The 20,703-nt window shown below is 45.2% G+C and overlaps 1 protein-coding gene across 3 annotated transcripts in view; it reads left to right on the forward strand.

The window, feature by feature from the left end:
• Positions 1 to 20,703, forward strand: part of LOC144668406 (endophilin-A1-like) — a 172,454-nt gene that overhangs the window by 34,396 nt on the left and 117,355 nt on the right. For 2 of the 3 annotated variants that reach the window (XM_078530445.1, XM_078530435.1), the window contains exon 2: positions 18 to 251. The exons of the other annotated variant lie outside the window; for it this stretch is intronic. In XM_078530445.1, coding sequence (XP_078386571.1) covers positions 249 to 251 — 3 coding nt within the window. In that variant the 5' untranslated portion in view covers positions 18 to 248. The remainder of the gene's footprint in view (positions 1 to 17; positions 252 to 20,703) is intronic. 3 annotated transcript variants of the gene reach the window in all.

Raw genomic sequence — 20,703 nt, forward strand, 5'->3', positions numbered from 1 at the left:
TTATTTTTGTTTATCAGTTAATTGATGCTCAAAGAGTAAATCACAACAACTGCAGAAACAGCGGCAGCACAAGGAGCAGCAACATCTATACCTTAAGAGCTGGAGACGGTAACATCACAAGGGTCATCAAGCCTGTTCCTACTCGAGTTCACCAATACAACAAACTGACCTCCTGGTAATGAGACTACACGTAACTAACTCCATGATGTGTAGAAAGCCCATCTCTTTGAGAGAATCCTGCAACAACTATGGTAAGCGACTTTGCCTCTTGAATTTCCCTAACTACGCTTCAGGAGTGAAAATCTTTTCTTCACCAGGCCTGCATTGTGTCTTTTCCAAGACAAGCCAATCACATGCATTGTAAACTATTCCTCTGTTTATAACTTGTCAAAAGGAGGCAGTAGTGTAGTGGTAACATTACTGGACGAGTAAGCCAGGCTAATGGCCCTGGGGACATGGCTTCTGGCAGATTGCGGAATTTAAACTCAGTTAATAATAAAAATCTGGAATTGGAAAGCTAGTCTCAGTAATGGTGAACATCTAAATCACTGTCAATTGCTGCAAAAACCCATCTGCTTCACTAATGTCCTTTTAGGGCAGGGAGTCAACCATCCTTTACCTGGTCTGGCCTACATGTGACTCCAGACCCACAGCAATGTGGTTGACTCTTAACTGCCCTTTGAAAAGGCCTAGCAAGCCACTCAGTTGTATCAAATTGCTACAGAAATGTCGATAAGGAATGAAAAAGGACAGACCATCTGGCATCGTCTTGGGCACCAGAAATGACAACAGCAAACTTAACCCTGTCAACCCTGCAATGTCCTCCTTATTAACATCTGGGGGTTAGTGCCGAAATTGGGAGAGCTGTCTCACAGGCTAGTCAAGCAACAGCCTGACGTAGTCAACTTCACAGAATAATATCTTACAGATAATGTCCCAGACATCACCACTTGCCACCCCTGGGTGTGTCCTACCCCACCGGCAGGACAGACCCAGCAGAAGTGGTATACAGTTGGGAGGGAGTTGCCCTGGGAGCCCCTGGAAGTCTCATGGCATCAGATCAAATATGGGCATGGAAACCTCCTTCTAATTACCACATACCACCTCCCCTCTCCCCATCACGCAGTGTGTGAATCAGTACTCCTCTATGTTGGAAGAAGCACTGAGAGTGGCTAAGGCACAGAATATACCCTGGATGGAGATTTCAATGTCCACCACCAAGGGTGGAATTTTATGGCCCCTCCTGCTGGTGGGATTTTCAAGTCCTGCCAAAGTCAATGGACATTTGAATGGCTCACCACATTTCCCGGCCCCGCCCCCACCATGATGGGGCCCTAAAATTCATCCCCAAGAGTGGCTCAGTAACACCAACTACTGACCGAGCTGGCCAAGTCCTAAAGGACATACCTGCTGACTGGGCCTGCGGCAGGTAGTAAGGGAAAAACATATTTGACCTCATCCTCATCAACCTGCCTGCCGCAGATTCATCTCTCCGTGACAGTATTGGTAGGAGTGACCACTGCACAGTCCTTGTGGAGACAAACTCCCATCCTCACATTGAGGATACCGTCCATTGAAGTCCCCCACCCAGAGTGTATTCTGTGACCCTGCCACCCTCCGTGCCTCCTGCAATGTGGAGGAATACTGATTCATCAGCTGAGGCAGGTGACAGTAGGTGATAATCAGGAGGTTCCCTTGCCCATGTTTAACCTGATACATTGAGGCTTATTGGGGCCCAGAGTCAATGTTGAGGACTTCCAGGGTAACTTTTTTCCCAACTGTATACCACTGTGCCACCAGCTCTGCTGGGTTTGTCCTGCCCGTGGAACAGAACATACCCAGGCACAGTGATGGTGGTGCTTGAGACATTAATTGTAAGGTATGATTTGGTGATTATGGCTATGTCAGGCACTACCATCATGCTAAATGGGATAGATTTTGAACAGATCCTGCAGCTCAAAACTGGGCATCCATGAGGTTCTGTGGGCCATCAGCAGCAGCAGAATTGTGTACAACCACAATGTGTACTTATCCTACACTCTACCATTACCATCAAGCCAATGGACAACCCTGGTTCAATGAAGAGTGCAGGAGGGCATGCCAGGAGCAGCACCCGGCATATATAAAAATGAGGTGTCAACCTGGTGAAGCTACATTAAACAACTCGCTGGAGGAGGAGGCTTCACAAATATTCCCATCCTCAATGATGGAGGAGTCCAGCACATCAGTGCAAAAGACAAGGCTGAAGCATTTGCTGCAATCTTCAGCCAGAAGTGCCGAGTGGATGATCCATCTCAGCCTCCTGAGGCCCCCAGCATCACAGATGCCAGTCTTCAGCCGATTCAATTCACTCCATGTGATATAAAGAAATGGCTGAGGGCACTGGATACTGCAAAAACAGTGGGCCCTGACAACATTCCTGCAATTGTACTTGTGTTCCAGAACTTGCCGCGCCCCTAGCCAAGCTGTTCAGTACAGCTACAACACTGGCATCTACCCAGCAATGTGGAAAATTGCCCAGGTATGTCCTGTACACAAAAAGCAACCCAGCCAATTACTGCTCCATCAGTCTACTCTTGATCATCAGTAAAGTGACGGTAGGAGTCGTTGACTCTGCTATCAAGCGGCACTTGCTTAGCAATAACCTGCTCACTGATGCTCAGTTTGGGTTCCACCAGGGCCACTCAGCTCCTGACCACATTATAGCCTTGGTTCAAACATGGACAAAAAAGCTGAACTCCTCCAGAGGTGAGGGTGACTGTCTTTGACATCAAGGCAGCATTTGACCGAGTGTGGCATTAAGGAGCCCTAGCAAAACTGGAGTCAATGGGAATCGGGTGAAAACTCTCCACTGGTTGGGGTTGTACCTAGCGCAAAAGAAGATGGTTGTGGTTGTTGGAGGTCAATCATCTCAGTCCCAGGACATCGCTGTGGGAGTTCCTCAGGGTAGTGTCCTCGGCCCAACCATCTTCAGCTGCTTCATTAATGACCTTCCCTCTATTATAAGGTCAGAAGTGGGGATGTTCGCTGATGATTGCACAATGTTCAGCACCATTTGTAACTCCTCAGATGCTGAAGCAGTCCATGTCCAAATGCAGCAAGACTTGGACAATATGGACTTGGGCTGACAAGTGGCAAGTAACATTCACACACACAAGTGCCAGGCAATGACCATCTCCAACAAGAGAGCATCTAACCATCGCTCCTTGATGTTCAGTGGCATTACCATCACTGAATCCCCTACTATCAATATCCAGGGGGTTACCATTGACCAGAAACTGAACTGGACTAGCCACATAAATACTGTGGCTACAAGAGTAGGTCAGAGGCTAGGAATCCTGTGGTGAGTAACTCCCCTCCTGACTCCCCAAAGCTTGTCCACTATCTACAAGGCACAGGTCAGGAGTGCGATGGAATACTCGCCACGTGCCTGGATGAGTGCAGCTCCCACAATTCTCAAGAAGCACTTCACCACCCAGGACAAAACAGTCCGTTTCATTGGCATCACATCCATCCCCTCTAAAGTTCACTTCCTCCACCACTGACGCACAATAGCAGCAGTGTGCACCATCTACAAGATGCACTGCAGGAATTCACCAAATTTCCTTAGACAGCACCTTCCAAACCGTGACGTCTCCACCTAGAAGGACAAGGGAAGCAGATACATGGGAACACCACCACCTGCAAGTTCCCCTCCAAGCCACACACCATCCTGACTTAGAAACATAGAAACTAGGAGCAGGAGTAGGCCATTCGGCCCTTCGAGCCTGCTCTGCCATTCATTATGATCATGGCTGATCATCCAACTCAATAGCCTGCTCCCGCTTTCTCCCCATACCTTTTGATCTCTTTCGCCCCAAGAGCTATATCTAACTCCTTCTTGAAAGCATACAATGTTTTGGCCTCAACTACTTTCTGTGGTAATGAATTCCAAAGGCTCACCACTCTCTGGGTGAAGAAATTTCTCCTCATCTCAGTCCTAAATGGTCTACCCCATATCCTCAGACTGTGACCACTGGTTCTGGACTCCCCCACCATCGGGAACATCCTTCCTGCATCTACCCTGTCTAGTCCTGTTAGAATTTTATAGGTTTCTATGAGATCCCCCCTCATTCTTCTGAACTCCAGCGAATATAATCCTAATTGACTCAATCTCTCCTCATATATCAGTCCCGCCATCCCAGGAATCAGTCTGGTAAACCTTTGCTGCACTCCCTGTATAGCAAGTACATCCTTCCTCAGATAAGGAGACCAAAACTACACACAATATTCCTGGTGTGGTCTCACCAAAGCCCTGTACAATTGCAGCAAGACATCCCTGCTCCTGTACTCTAATCCTCTGGCTATGAAGGCCAACATACCATTTGCTTTCTTTAATGCCTGCTGCACCTGCATGCTTACCTTCAGCGACTGGTGTACGAGGACACCCAGGTCTTGTTGCACATTCCCCTCTCTCAATTTGTAGCCATTCAGATAATAATCTGCCTTCCTGTTTTTGCTACCAAAATGGATAACCTCATATTTATCCACATTATACTGCATCTGCCATGCATTTGCCCACTCAATCAGCTTGTCCAAATCACACTGAAGTCTCTCTGCATCCTCCTCACAGCTCACCCTACCAACCAGCTTTGTGTCATCTGCAAATTTGGAGATATTACATTTAATTCCCTCATCTAAATCATTAATATATATTGTGAATAACTGGGGTCCCAGCACCGATCCCTGCGGTACCCCACTAGTCACTGCCTGCCATTCGAAAATAGATCTGTTTATTCCTACTCTTTGTTTCCTGTCTGCCAATCAGTTTCTATCCATCTCAATACACTACCCCCAATCCCATGCGCTTTAATATTACACGCCAATCTCTTATGTGGCACTTTGTCGAAAGCCTTCTGAAAGTCCAAATAAACCACATCTACTGGCTCCCCTTCATCAACTCTACTAGTTACATCCTCGAAAAATTCCAGTAGATTTGTCAAGCATGATTTCCCTTTTCATAAATCCATTCTGACTCTGTCCAATTCTGCCACTGTTTTCCAAGTGCTCAGCTATTAAATCTTTAATAATGGACACTAGAATTTTCCCCACTGCCGATGTCCGGCTGACTGGTCTATAATTTCCTGTTTTCTCTCTGCCTCCCTTTTTTAAATAGCGGGGTTACATTCGCTACCCTCCAATCTGTAGGAACTGTTCCTACTTGGAAATATCTCGCCGTTCTTTCACTGTAGCTGGGTCAAAATACTGGAACTCCCTCCCTAACAGCACTGTGGGTGTACCTACACCACATGGACTGCAGCGGTTCAAGAAGGCAGCTCACCACCACCACCTCAAGCGGCAATTAGGGATGGCCAATGAATGTTGGCCTAGACAGCGATGCTCACATCCTGTGATTAAATAAATAAAAGCGCACTGTTGTCTTTAACTGCATTTTCATCATTGTGTGTGCATGAATGTGACGTATCACAGAATCTCTCAGTGCAGAAGAGGCCCTTCGGCCCATCGAGTCTGCACTGACATGTGAGAAACACCTGACCTACCTACCTAATCCCATTTACCAGCACTTGGCCCATAGCCTTGCATGTTATGACGTGCAAGTGCTCATCCAGGTACTTTTTAAAGGATGTGAGGCAACCCGCCTCCACCACCCTCCCAGGCAGTGCATTCCAGACCGTCACCACCCTCTGGGGAAATAAAGTTTTTCTTCACATCCCCCGCTAAACCTCCTGTCCCTCAACTTGAACTTGTGTCCCCTCATGACTGACCCTTCAACTAAGGGGAGCAGCTGCTCCCTATCCACCCTGTCCATGCCCCTCATAATCTTGTACACCTCGATCAGGTCACCCCTCAGTCTTCTCTGCTCCAACGAAAACAACCCAAGTCTATCCAACTTCACTTCATAACTTAAAATGTTTCATCCCAGGCAACATCCTGGTGAATCTCCTCTGCACCCCCTCCAGTGCAATCACATCCTTTCTGTAATGTGGCGACCAGAACTGCACACAGTACTCCAGCTGTGGCCTCACCAAGGTTCTATACAACGCCAACATGACCTCCCTACTTTTGTAATCTATGCCTTGATTGATAAAGACGAGTGTCCCATATGCCTTTTTCACCATCCCACTAACATGCCCCTCTGCCTTCAGAGATCTAAGGACACACGCGCCAAAGTCCCTCTGTTCCTCAGAACTTTCTAGTGTCATGCTGTTCATTAATTACTTCCTTGTCAAATTACTCCTTCCAAAGTGTATCACCTCACACTTTTCAGGGTTAAATTCCATCTGCCACTTATCTGCCCATTTGACCATCCCATCTATATCTTCCTGTAGCCCAAGACACTCAACCTCACTATTAACCACCCGGCCAATCTTTGTGTCATCCGCAAACTTACTAATCCTACCCCCCACATAGTCATCTATGTCGTTTATATGAATGACGAGTAATAGGAGACCGAGCACAGATCCCTGTGGTACGCCACTGGACACTGGCTTCCAGTCACTAAAGCATCCTTCTGCCATCACCCTCTGTCTCCTACAACTAAGCCAATTTTGAACCCACCTTATCAAATTATCCTGTATCCCATGTGCATTTGCCTTCTTTATAAGTCTCCCATGTGGAACCTTGACGAAGCAGTAGATTCCGGACTCCTTCCTGGAAGCACTGACCTCTTCCCTAGATTCTGGAAGGGTCCCAGTGGATTGGAAATTGGCAAATGTAGTGGGAAACTCCAGGCCAGTTAGCCTAACATGCATTATTAAGGAGGTTATAATAAGATACTTACTGCATCAGAATGCGATCAGGCCAAGTCAACATGGCTTTGTGAAAGGGAAATTATGTTTAACTAATTTATTAGAGTTTTTGATGAAATAACAAGCAAGGTGGATAAAAGAGAACCTTGATAAGGTGCCACATCAAAAGTTTACTACACAAGACACATAGCCACATGATGTAGGGGGGAGAAATATTAGCATGGGTAAAGGATTGCTTAGCTAATAGGGAGTAGAGAGGAGGGATAAATGGATTGTTTTTGAGTGACGAGCTGTAACTGGTGGAGTGCCACAGGGATCAATGCTGGGGCCTCAACTGTTTACGTTAATGATGTGCATGAAAGGAGAAAATGTATGGTAGCTAAATTTGCCTATGACACCAAGATAGAAAGGATAGTAAGTTGTCAAGAGGAGGTAGAGAGTCTGCAAAGGGAGATAGACAGGTGAAGTATTTGGGAAGAAACTTGGCAGATGGAGTCTAATGTGGGAAAATGTGAACTTGTTCACTTTGGCAGGAAGAATAGAAAAGCTGTATATAATTCAAATGGAGAGAGAGACTTCAGAACTTGGTGGTACAGAGGGATCTGAGTGTCCTGGTACATGAGCCACAGAGTCACTATGCAGGTAGGCAAGTGATTAGGAAGGTAAATGGAATGTTGCTGCTTTTTGCAAGGGGATTGGAATATAAAAGTAGAGAAGTTTTACTGCAGCTGTACAGGGCCTTGTTGAGAACACATCTGCAATACTGTGTACAGGTTTCCTTATTTGAAAAAAGGTGTAATTGCATTAGAAGCAACTCAGAAGGTTCACTCGATGCATTCCTGGGATGAAGGGCTTATCGTGTGAAGAAAAGTTGAATAGGCTGGGTCTGTATCCATTAGAGTTTAGAAGAAGGAGAGATGATCTTATTGAAACATATAAGATCCTGAGGGGACTTGATTGTGGAGGCCAGAACTAGGGGACCCAGTTTAAAAATAAGAGGTTTCCCTTTTAAAACTAAGTTGAGGAGAAATTTTATTTATTGGAGTTCTTTGAAGGAGTCATTTGTTCTGTGGATAAAGGGGAATCTGGGGATGTGCTGTACTTAGATTTCCAGAAGGCATTTGATAAGGCGCCACATCCAAAGATTATTGCGGAAAATAAAAGCTCATGGCGTAGTGGGTAACATATTGGCATGGATAGAAGATTGGCTGGCTAACAGGAAACAGATGGTAGCCATAAATGGGTTTTTTTTTGGTTGGCAGGATGTAACGAGTGGTGTGCCACAGGGATTAGGGCTGGGCCTCAACATTTTACAATTTAAATAAATGATTTGGGTGAAGCGATGGGTGGAATGGTGGCTAAATTTGCTGACAACACAAAGATAGGTAGGAAAGTAAATTGTGAAAGGGATGTAAGGAGGCTACAAAGTGCCATGGTTAAGTGAGTGGGCAAAGATCTGGCAAATGGAGAATAATGTGGGCAATGTGAAATTGCCCATTTTGGCAGGAAGAATAAAAAATTATCTAAAAGGTGTGAGGTTGCAGAGATCTGAGATTCTGAGGGATCTGGGTGTCCTCGTGCACGAATCACAAAAGGTTATAATGCAGGTACTGCAGGTAATTAGGACAGCTAATAGAATGTTAACATTTATTGCGAGGGGAATTGAATACAAAGTTAAGGAGGTTATGTTTCAGTTTTACAGGGCATTGGTGAGACCACATCTGGAGTATTGTGTAAAGTACTGGCCTCCTTATTTAAGGAAGGATGTAAATGCATTCGAAGCAGTTCAGAGAAGGTTTACTAGGCCATTACCAGGGATAGGTGGGTTGTCTTATGAGGGAAGGTTGGACAGGTTAGGCTTGTTTCCACTGAAATTTAGAAAAGTGAGAGGTGACTTGATTGAAACATACAAGATCCTGAGGGGCCTTGACAGGATGGATGTGGAGAGGATGTTTCCTCTTGTGGGAGAATCTAGAACTAAGGGTCACTGTTTAAAAATAAGGAGTCGCTCATTTAAGGCAGATGAGGAGAATTTTTTTCTCTGACGGCTGAGTCTTTGGAACTCTCTTCCTCAAAAGGCAGTGGAAGCAGAGTCTTTGAATATTCTTAAAGCAGAGCTAGATAGATTCTTGATTAACAAGGGGGTGAAAGGTTATTCGGGGTAGGTGGGAATGTGGGGTTGAGGTTACAATCAGATCAGCCATGATCTTATTGAATGGCGGAGCAGGCTTGAGGGGCCGAGTGACCTACTCATGCTCCTAATATGCATGTTTTGAGTGTTGTTAGTATGTGGAATGCTCTTCCACAGAAAACAGTGGAAGCTGGGTCATTTGAATTTATTCAGGGTTGAGATGGACAGATTTTTGACAGATAAGGGAGTCCAGGGTTATGGGGGAAAGTGGACCACAATCAGATCAACCATGGTCTTATTAAATGGCAGAGCAGGCTCGAAGGGCCAAATGGTCTACTCTTCCTAACTCCTATGTCCATATCTTCCTGGACGCACTGACCCCTTTCCTGAACATGGAATTTGAACCTCGGTAAAAATTAATAAGGGAAACAAAGCAGGTAACATTGGAAACTCTCAGCCAGTTAGTCAGCTTCTGTGGCGAGAGTGGGTGTGTTACTGTTTCTGGTGAGATGCTGCTCTTAGACCTGATGGTTTCTCATCAGTAATTCATCCACTCTCTCCATAGAAGCAGCCTGAAGTGAACGTTTCCTGCATTTTCTGTTTTTGTTTCCAATTCTAAGGGGAATCTGATGCCTCGGTTTTTTTTGTTGCTTCTTGTGTCTTCAATTCTGTAGGTTAAAGCCACTCTGCTCTACTTTATCTCACTCCACAATCCATTCTTTTATCTGTGACTATAAGTGAAAATTAGTGTCAGGTTAGCAAGTGTGTGGAGCATGACAACTGAACCTGCTTCTCCCCCTCCACTATTCCCAGATGCCCTGGAGTTAACCCTAATGTTAACCCTCCATCCAGCTAATACACTTAAAGAACAGAGAACCCTTGAGCTCGTTGTTATGACACAGTCGATGGCAAATGCCGAGTTGTTCAAATCCCAAAGGGAAACTTGAAACAACTGTCACAATTAATTTTGCAATTTGTATAAATTTCGAGATGCATGCCTTGCATTCAGTAGTAATTAGACCACCAAGTCTTATCGGTTTTTACAAAACTAGATTAAACATTTGTTAATGGAAGGAATTACTTTAAATACACACATAGATCTACAAATTATTACCATGATAACTTCTAAATCCCATGCTTAATCTGACTCCCAGTTACACTTCCGTTAAGGCAACAGTAAGTCACATATTTTTGAAAGACCCAGGCAAAGAAACACGATAGCCCGAACAACTCGACTTCCAAGTGAGTTTTCTTAACTTCAGTTTTTTTGAAAAAAGCAACTTGAGGCATAGATGCTGAAGGCTTTTCACACTTGTTAGATCTTAAAGAAAATGCCTACCTTTACACATAGCCTTCATTCCTTTATACCCATTTTCTCCTTTGAATACAAATACCCATTATTTCACTATGTATTTGGGCTTTACCTCCCTGATCATAAAATCTTATCATAGTACTAATTTTACCAGTCACCTTTCAGAAAAATAAACACGTTGTTTCTGAACTTCACCTGGCTAGGTGACACATTTCACTCTCTCTTTTGAAAACCACCCAGTCTGGTTTATTTAAAAACGCAAATTTCCTTTTAGACCTTAACATTCTAAACTTTTACCATGTTTACATCAAAGCCTTCGGACTAGCTGCCTTTAATCCAATTAAGTCTCACTCTCTCTCTCTCTCTCACACACACACACCACTATTTTACAATAAATTCCAATAACATTGAGAATTATTATATCTTCCTGACATCATTCACCTCTAATATTTAACCATCTTAGGAATTCTTCATTAATATTCCATCTCACTCTACTGCCATTAGAGCCACAGAATGACACAGAACAGTAGGAGGCCCTTCGTCCCATTGTGCCTGTGTCAGCTCTTTCAAAAAGCGATCCAATTAATCCCTCTTCATCCTACAGCCTTGAAAATTTTTCCTTTCAAATATTTAGTAACATAAAAAAGAGAATGGGATATTGAATCTACTTCCACTGCCTTCCAGATCACAACAATTTGTGTGGAAAACGTTTCCTCATCTCCCCTCTGGGTCTTTGGCCCAATTACTTCAAATTTGTGTCCTCTGGTTACTGACTGTCCTGCCACTAAAATCTGTTTCTCATTTTTTCTTTCAAAATCATTCATAATTTTGACTACCTTTATTAAATCTCCCCTGTATCTTCTCTGCTCTAAGGAGAACGGCCCCAGCTTCTTCAGTCTCGCTATGCAGCTGAAGTCCCTCATTCGTAACACTATTCCAGTAAATCTCCTCCAGACCCTCTCAAAGGGCTTGACACACTCCCTATAGTGTGTTGCCTGAACACAATACTCCAACTGAGGTCTAACCAGTGTTTTATAAAGATTCAGTATGATTTGCTTGCTTTATTCTGTACTCTGTATATTCCTCTCTTAATAAACCCAAAGATCCCATATGCTTTTTAACAGCCTCTTCAACTTGTCTTGCCACCTTTCGAGGATTTGTGTGGCCACATATCCTTTGTTCCATGAGGAGAGGAGAGTGAGAGAGGAAGAACCTGGGACAGGCAGTCAGTGGCACCTAGACGATCTAATCTATCTAGAGGATTTAGTCTATACCCTCAAGTAGGAGTAAGAGTAAAATAAAAGCAAGGGTCCATATTCTATTTAGTTAAGATATGTCTGGGGAGCTCAGTCCTGTGAGTTGCACATTCTGGCTATGTGGGAAATCCTTGACGCTCCTGGCAGTCTGGATGACCAGGTGTGCAGGAGCTGCCTCCGATTGGAGCAACTCGAGCTCCGGGTTTTGGAGCTCGAGTGGCAGCTGGGGGCACTACAGTGCATTCACAAGGCCGATAGGGTCGTGGGTAGCATGTTTCAGGATGTGGTCACCCCGCAGCTTAAGGAAGTGCAAGCAGAGAGGGAATGGGTGACCACCAGACAGAAGGAGGGGACCAGGCAGGTAGTGAGGGAATCCCCCGAGCGCATCTTGCTTGCAAACTATTTTTTGACTTGGAAAACGGCGAGAGTGACGATTCCTCTGTGGAGGTCAATCAGATCCAAGGCCATGACACTGTGGGTGGCCCAGCTGCTCAGGGGGGAGGAAGAAGTGTGGAAGGGCAATAGGGTAAGGGATTTGTTAGTGAGGGGAATAGACAGGCGCTTCTGTGGCCATAGACATGACTCCAGGATGGTATGCTGCCTCCTGGGTGTCGTGGTCAAGGATGTTACAGAATGGCTGCAGGACATTGTGAAGGGGGAGAGTGAACAATGACATAGGAAGAAAGAGAAATGAGGTCCTGCAAGCAAGACTTTAGGGAGTTAGGTAGGAAATTGAAAAGCAGAACTTCAAAGGTAGTAATCGCCGGAATACTCCTGGCGCCACGCTGTAGTGAGTATAGGAACAGAAGGACAGAGCACATGAATGCGTGGCTGGACAGATGGTGCAGGAGGGAGGGCTTTAGATTCCTGGGGTTTTGGGCCCATTTCTGGGGGAGGTGGGACCTGTACAAGTTGGACGGATTACATTTGAACAGGAACGGGACTAACATCCTCGCGGGGAGAATTACCTGGAAAAATTCAGCAGGTCTGGCAGCATCGGCGGAGAAGAAAGGAGTTGACGTTTCGAGTCCTCATGACCCTTCAAACAGTCAGGGAGAGATAGAGGATCAAATATGTAATCACATTTCAGTGAAGTGTAAGAATAATAGGGCAGTAACAGTAGGGGATTTTAACTACTCAAATATTAACTGGGACAGTTTTAGTGTGCAAGGTAGGGAGGGAGCAAAATTCTTAAGTTGCATCCAGGAGAAATTTTTTAGGCAATATATAGAAAGCCCAACAAGGGAGGGGGCAGTTCTGGACCTAATATTCAGAAATGAGCCCGGGCAGGTGGAAGGTGTATCAGTTGGGGAGCATTTTGGAGATAGTGACCATAACTCAGATTTAGGATAGTTATGGAAAAGGGTGAGGTTGGGCCAAGAATAAAAGTTCTAAACTGGGGAAAGGCTAATTTTACTAAGATGTGATATGATTTGGCCCAAGTGGACTTGGAGCAGCTACTTGCAGATAAAACTGTGTCAGAGCAGTGGGAGGCATCCAAGGAGGTAATAGTGAGAGTACAGGGCAAATATGTTCTCATAAAGACAAAAGGGTGGGGGGCACCGAGTCCAGAAAACCCTGGATATCAAAGGACATAAAGGATAGGATTAAGAAAAAAAGAGAAGCTTATGGCAGATACCGAGGGCTCAATACAGCAGAGTCCCTAGAGGAGTATAAAAAGTGCAGGGGGGAACTTAGAAAGGAAATTAGGAAAGCTAAGAGAGTGCATGAGAAAGCATTGGTGGGTAGAATAAAGGAAAAGCCAAAGGGTTCTTTTAAATATATAGAGCAAGAGAATAACTAGAGAAAGAGTAGGGCCAATTAGGGACCATAGAGGTAACCTGTGTGTGGATCCAGAAGACGTGGGTACAGTCCTCAAATGAATACTTTGCGTCGGTCTTCACAATGGAAACGACGACACAGATATAGACATCAGGGTGGAGGACTGTGAAATATTAGAGGAAATTAACATAGAGAGGGAGAAGGTACTAGTGGGTTTAGCGACCTTAAAAATGGATAAATCTACAAGCCCGGATGAGATGTATCCCAGGCTGTTGAGGGAGGCAAGGGAAGAGATATCAGCACCCCTGGCAGTAATTTTCAAATCCTCTCTGGTCACAGATGAGGTGCCAGAGGACTGCTAACGTCCCGTTGTTAAAAAAGGGAGCTAGTGATAGGGAGCTAAGGTTGGAGGAGTTGCAGATAGTGAAGAGGATTGTCAAAGGATACAACGGGATATAGATCGGTTGGAGACTTGGGCGGAGAAATGGCAGATGGAGTTTAATCCGGTCAAATGCGAGGTAATGCATTTTGGAAGGTCTAATAGAGGCAGGAATTATACAGTAAATGGCAGAACCCTTAAGTGCATTGACGGGCAGAGGGATCTGGGTGTACAGGTCCACAGGTCACTGAAAGTGGCAACGCAGGTGGATAAGGTAGTCAGGAAGGCATATGGCATGCTTGCCTTCATCGGTAGGGGTATTGAGTATAAAAGCTGGGAAGTCATGCTGCAGCTGTATAGAACCTTGGTTAGACCACACTTGGAATATTGCATGCAATTCTGGTCGCCACATTACCAGAAGGATATGGAAGCGTTGGAGAATATGCAGAGGAGATTTACAAGGATGCTGCCTGGTCTGGAGGTTATTAGCTATGAGGAGATGTTGGAGAAACTTGGATTGTTCTCACTAGAGTGACGGAGATTGAGGGGCGACTTGATAGAAGTTTACAAAATTATGAGTTGCATGGACAGAGTAGATAGTCAGAAGCTTTTTCCCAGGGTGGAAGAGTAAATTACTAGGGGACGTAGATTTAAGGTGAGAGGAGAAAACTATAGAGGAGATGTGCGGGGCAAGTTTTTTATGCAGAGGGTAGTGAGTATCTGGAATTCGCTGCCAGAGGAGGTGGTGGAAGCAGGTACGATAGTGGTGTTTAAGAGGCAGCTTGACAAATACATGAATAGGATTGGAATAGAGGGATACGGACCCTGGAAATGCAAAATGTTTTAGTTGACGGGCAATATGATCGGCGCAGGCTTGGAGGGCCGAAGGGCCTGTTCCTGTGCTGCACTTTTCTTTGTTCTTTGTTGATAGACCAGGAAATTACAGGCCAGTCAGTTTAACCTCGGTGGTGGGGAAGTTACTAGGAATAATTCTGAGGGACAGAACATATTTGCATTTGGAGAGAGACAGATTAATCAGGGATAGTCAGCGTGGATTTGTTAAGGGAATGTCGTGTTTGGCAAATTTGATCGAATTTTTTGAGGAAGTAACCAGAAGTGTCGATGAGGGTAATGCATTTGATGTGGTCTACATGGACTTTAGCAAGGCTTTTGATAAGGTCCCTCATGGCAGACTGGTCAAGAAAGTAAAAGCCCATGGCAAAGTGGCACGCTGGATCCAAAATTGGTTGAGAGGCAGGAAGCAGAGGGCGATAGTAGAGGGATGTCTCTGAGACTGGAAGTCTGTTTCCATCGGGGAAACACGGCTTGTTCACTTGTTCTGCAGGGCTCGGTGCTGGGGCTCTTGCTGTTCATGCAGTACGTAAATGATTTGGACTTAAACGTAGCAGATATGATCAAGAAATTTGCGGGTTACACAAAAATTGGTAGGGTTGTAAATAGTTAGGAGGATATCAATAGACTGGTCAGATGGACACAGCAGTGGCAAATGGAATTCAACCTAGAAAAGTGAGAGATAATGCACTTGGGGAGGGTTAACAAGGCAAGGGATTACACTATGAATGGTAGGACCCTGGAAAGTGCTGGAAGATCACAGGGACCTTAGTGTACAATTCCACAGATCCCCGAAGGTAGCAGCGCAGAAAGATAAGGTGGTTAAGAAGGCATATGGGATACTTGCCTTTATTAGCTGAGGCATGGAATACAAGAGCAGGGAGGTTATGCTGGAGCTGTATAAAACGCTGGTTAGGCCACAGCTGGAGTACTGTGTGCAGTTCTGGCCACCACATTATAAGAAGGATGTGATTGCATTGGAGAGGGTGCAGAGGAGATTTACCAGGATGTTGCCTGGGCTGGAGGGTCTGAGCTATGAGGAAAGATTGGATAGACTGGGGTTGTTTTCCTTGGAGCAGCGAAGGTTGAGAGGGGACCTGATAGAGGTGTATAAGATTATGAGGGGCATAGATAAGGTGGATAGGAAGGCACTTTTCCCATTAGTAGAGGGGTCAATAACCAGGGGGCATGGATTTAAGGTAAGACTTGTAAAGGTTAAGAGGGGAGTTGAGGAGAAATTTTTTCACCCAGAGGATGATGGGATTCTGGAACTCTCTGTCTGAAAGGATGGTTGAGTTAGAAACTCTCGTAACATTTTTGTAGTATTTAGATATTCACGTGTGTTGCCACAGCCTCCAGGGCTATGGGCCAAGTGCTGGAAAATGGGATTAGTGTAGTCAGATCTTTGTTGACCGGAGCAAACACGATGGGCCGAATGGTCTCCTTCTGTGCTGTAAACATCCATGAGTCTATATCCATTTAGGGGCACTTTATAACTTAACAAGAAGCAAAGTTTGTTTTAAAAAAATAAGATTATGGAGCAACAGGAAAAGAATGGAAATCTTTCCTTTGTAAACTTTGCCCAGAATCACAATAAAATTGGGATAAAATTCTTATGAGCAAGAGAGTTAGAAACTCCAAATGGTAAAAAGATGAGAGGAAACCAGTATGAGATGCTGAGGCATGTATGACGCAGATTCTGATCGCTATGGAAACTGAGAATATCCACACAATCGATAGTGTTGCTGCTGATTTGTGCATTCTTGGTATTTGTGAAAAGATGTGAAGAAGGAAGATCGATTGATCTCTGAGAAATATTCAGTTTGGGAATTAATATTGACCATTTTGTGGTGAAGGATTATGTCAAGTTAGTGCGAGCCCACTATGGTTCGAATGGAAAATAAGGAGTTGTAATTTTTGCTGATTGATTCTATTAATTATGGTACGCTGGAATTAATACAATTTTTTATAGCTTGCCTTCCCTGCTGGACAGCATTTTTGTTAAAAAGGACTGGACAGTTCATTTGAACACCCGCCTCTGCTGTAAGTCTTGTTGACTGAGTTGCAGTTTGAATAAGACACAACAGCTAATCTGCCTTTGAGGATTGAAATTATTGTTATTTAATCATCGCATAAAGTGGCAGTTTACAAGCTGCTTTGTGTGAAGTGTTCTCCAATGGAGCAGTGGCTGGAATGGCAGTTAGCAACCTGCTGTCATCAACTGTCATTGCTGCAGATTGTGGCCACAAATCTGAAAGTTATCTGCAACCGTCTCATTAGTTTAACTGCTGGATGGAGGTGTTTTTTGCATTTTGTATTAAACGGGCACAGGAGAGGGGAATTGTTGGTCTGATTTGCTTTATTGCCAGTGTCAAGGTTGCAAAGGAAGATCCCTCCAAGCTCATTTCAAGTCTCTGTTGTGGGAATCGAAGCCTGATTAACTGGGTAGGATGGGGAAATGGTAAATCTACCTCTAGGATTGTTGTAGAACAAACACTGAAAATTAGTGGTTTGCTGCACTCCACCACTGCTTAGACTCATCACGTTGCAGCACAGGTGGAGGCCACTCTGCCATTGTGGAGCGGGGCATTGTGAGAAAACAGAAGAGTGAACACACACTGAGTTTTTTATCATTCCTATGACACTGGAAGGATGGTGTGTTCAAAGGCTGGTCACTTTAACACCAGGGCTGGGTAAGATTTCAGAAACAGTAATTGGGGAGAAAATCAACAGGAAAAGGCAAAATACTGCTGATGCTGGAAATCTGAAACAAACAGAAAATGCTGGAAAAACTCAGCAAGTCTTGACAGCGTCTGTGGAGAGAAAGACAGAGTTAACGTTTCGAGTCCGTATGACTCTTCAGAGCTAAAAGGAAGTAGAAATGTGGTGAAATGTATACTGTATAAGTGGGGGGGGTGGGACAGATGAAGCCTGATAGAGGGCCAGTGATAGGTGGAGGCAAAGGAGAGATTGCAAAAGATGTCATAAACAAAAGGTCGAAGGGTTGTTAATAGTGGTGATACTGGCTAAAGGAGGTGCTAATGGTGACATTAAGAGTGGAAAGCAGAATGTGATAATGGAGGACTAGGGTAAGCACTCTGGAAAGTGACGATGGCCCTAGTGGGGGTGGACGGGGGTAGGGGGTGGGGCAGGGGGAGGGGACGGTGGTGGGAAAAAAGATCGAAAATAGGCTAAAAGCTGGGGATAAAACAATGAATAAAAATGGAAATAAATTTAAAAATAATAATAATGAAAATAAGTGGGGGGAAATAAATAAATATATTTTCATTATTATTATTTTTAAAATTTATTTCTATTTTTATTCATTGTTTTGTCTCCAGCTTTTAGCCTTTCAATCTTTTTTCCCACCACCGTCCCCTTCCTCCCCCCACCCACCCCCACTAGGGCCATCTGTCACTTTCCTGGTCCTGCCATTATCACATTCTGCTTTCCACTCTTAATGTCACCATCAGCACCTCCTTTAGCCAGTATCACTACCATCAACACCCCTTTGACCTTTTGTTTATGACATCTTTTGCAATCTCTCCTTTGCCTCCACCTATCACTGGCCTTCTATCCAGCTTCGCCTGTCCCCCGCCCCCCACTTATACAGTATATGTTTCACCACATTTCTACTTCCCTTTAGCTCTGCAGAAGAGTCATACGGACTTGAAAGGTTAATTCTGTCTTTCTCTCCACAGATGAGAGGTTTGAGTTAATTAAGGAAAGCCAGCATAGATTTGTAAACAGCAGATCACGCTCGACTAATCTAATTGAATTTTTTGATGAAGTAACAGAGAAGGTCGAGGAAGTGAATGTGGTGGATGTTGTCTGTATGAATTTTAATGACGTTTTTGACAAAATATCACATAAAGGGCTGGTTAACAAAATTGAGGCTCATGGAATAAGAGGGTCACTGTCAGCTTGGATAAAGAAATTGGCTTAATGACAAACAGCGAGCCATGGTAACTGGTTATTTTTCAGAGCGGAGGATGGTGGTAGTGTTCCCCACAGAGTCAGTGCTGGGAACACTGCTTTTTTGATGTATATAAATGACTTGCATGATTTCAAAATTTTCTGATGATACTAGGCTTGGAGGAGTGGCAAACTGAAAGGATGATATCTGGACACGCTGCCCTTGGCCCGTGTTCCCTGACCAGGTGGGTCTGGACACGTTGTCCTCAGCTGTGACCGTCTCGTCGTCTGGACACGCTGTCCTCAGCTGTGACCGTCTCGTCGTCTGGACACGCTGTCCTCGGATGTGACCGTCCCATTGTCTGGACATGCTGTCCTCGGCTGTGATCGTCCCGTCGTCTTGACGCGCTGTCCTCGGCTGTGATCGTCCCGTCGTCTGGACACGCTGCCCTCGGCTGTGACCGTCCCGTCATCTGGACGCGCTGTCCTCGGCTGTGATCGTCCCGTCGTCTGGACACACTGCCCTCGGCTGTGACCGTCCCGTCGTCTGGACACGCTGTCCTCGGCTGTGACCATCTCGTTGTCTGGACACGCTGCCCTCAGCTGTGACCATCTCGTCGTCTGGACACGCTGTCCTCGGCTGTGACCGTCCCGTTGTCTGGACACGCTGCCCTTGGCCCGTGTTCCCTGACCAGTTGGGTCTGGACACGCTGTCCTCAGCTGTGACCGTCTCGTCGTCTGGACATGCTGTCTTCGGATGTGACCGTCCCATCGTCTGGTCATGCTGTCCTCAGCTGTGACCGTCTCGTCGTCTGGACACGCTGTCCTCGGCTGTGAACGTCTCGTCGTCTGGACGCGCTGTCCTCGGCTGTGACCGTCTCGTCGTCTGGACGCGCTGTCCTCGGCTGTGACCGTCTCGTCGTCTGGACGCGCTGTCCTCGGCTGTGACCGTCTCGTCGTTTGGACGCGCTGTCCTCGGCTGTGACCGTCTCGTCGTCTGGACGCGCTGTCCTCGGCTGTGACCGTCTCGTCGTCCGGACGCGCTGTCCTCGGCTGTGACCGTCTCGTCGTCCGGACGCGCTGCCCTCGGCTGTGACCGTCTCGTCGTCCGGACGCGCTGCCCTCGGCTGTGACCGTCTCGTCGTCCGGACGCGCTGCCCTCGGCTGTGACCGTCTCGTCGTCCGGACGCGCTGCCCTCCGCTGTGACCGTCTCGTCGTCCGGACACGCTGCCCTCGGCTGTGACCGTCTCGTCATCCGGACACGCTGCCCTCGGCTGTGACCGTCTCGTCGTCTGGACATGCTGCCCAAAGCTTTTCATTCTTTATAAACACACAACTGTGCTTCTGCTGATAATGTGAACATTCAAATCAATTTATCCTTTGCCCTGTGTAAATTTTCCTAACCCAGTTCCAGCATTTCTACTGCAATTAAACTGTGGAATCTGAACTATCAACATGACAGCCGTTCATTTCAAAAACTCCTTCCATGGAACAACATTCAATTTCATGAGGATTTGTGGACGTATCATTTTATTTATATTTTTCCAGTCACAGACTGAACTCAGACTGAGGCAAATTCATATCCTGCACCTTGAATGTTAACCCACGTCTGTGACACATTACCATCCATGTTAAAGTCAATGCAAGTTGCCAAGAAAATAAATTCTGTTTCTTGAAAAGAAACATGTACTACTTACTATTTCAGTGGTTGTATTAAGGATAGCGGTCAGATAGCAGTACAGATAATGTAGATGTTTGGTGGTACAGAACTTGAGTATTGCTGAAAAAGAGACATGTCTAAGCTTTTCACCTTGCACTCATCAGGACACGTGCAAGAATACCAATATAAGAGGTCTGATTGGTTGGCAAATGGTGTTGCCATGGAAAATGCGCCACTGTGGGCCCTGTGTATTAATATAATAATAGCTTCTAGTACACGCAAATGCACCACAGGACCCTGTTCTTTGCAGACAGAAAGAACACGTACACACATTGTGCCTGTTTCAGCTAAACAAAATAAGTGACAGCCATTCACTGACTCATTCCTCAGGGTAATGCCTTGACTAATCAGGGTCAAGCTGCCTGATTTAAATTTCAGACAATGCCTGGCAGTTAATTGTCAGTCATCATCGGTGGTGTGTTCTCATTTTTCATGAATGTAGATGTTTTGTTATGTTTGATGCTAATGATTCCATTTTAAATGGATGGAATGCTAGGTCAAAAGAATTACTAGTAATGTAAAAAAATCATATTCTCAATAGTCCTGTCCCCCTCTGGTAGATTTAAACCCCATTTACCTGTCTATCCTCCATATTTGTTTATATGT

Source organism: Cetorhinus maximus, chromosome 2 (assembly GCF_964194155.1).
Source record: "Cetorhinus maximus chromosome 2, sCetMax3.hap1.1, whole genome shotgun sequence".
NCBI lineage: Eukaryota > Metazoa > Chordata > Chondrichthyes > Lamniformes > Cetorhinidae > Cetorhinus > Cetorhinus maximus.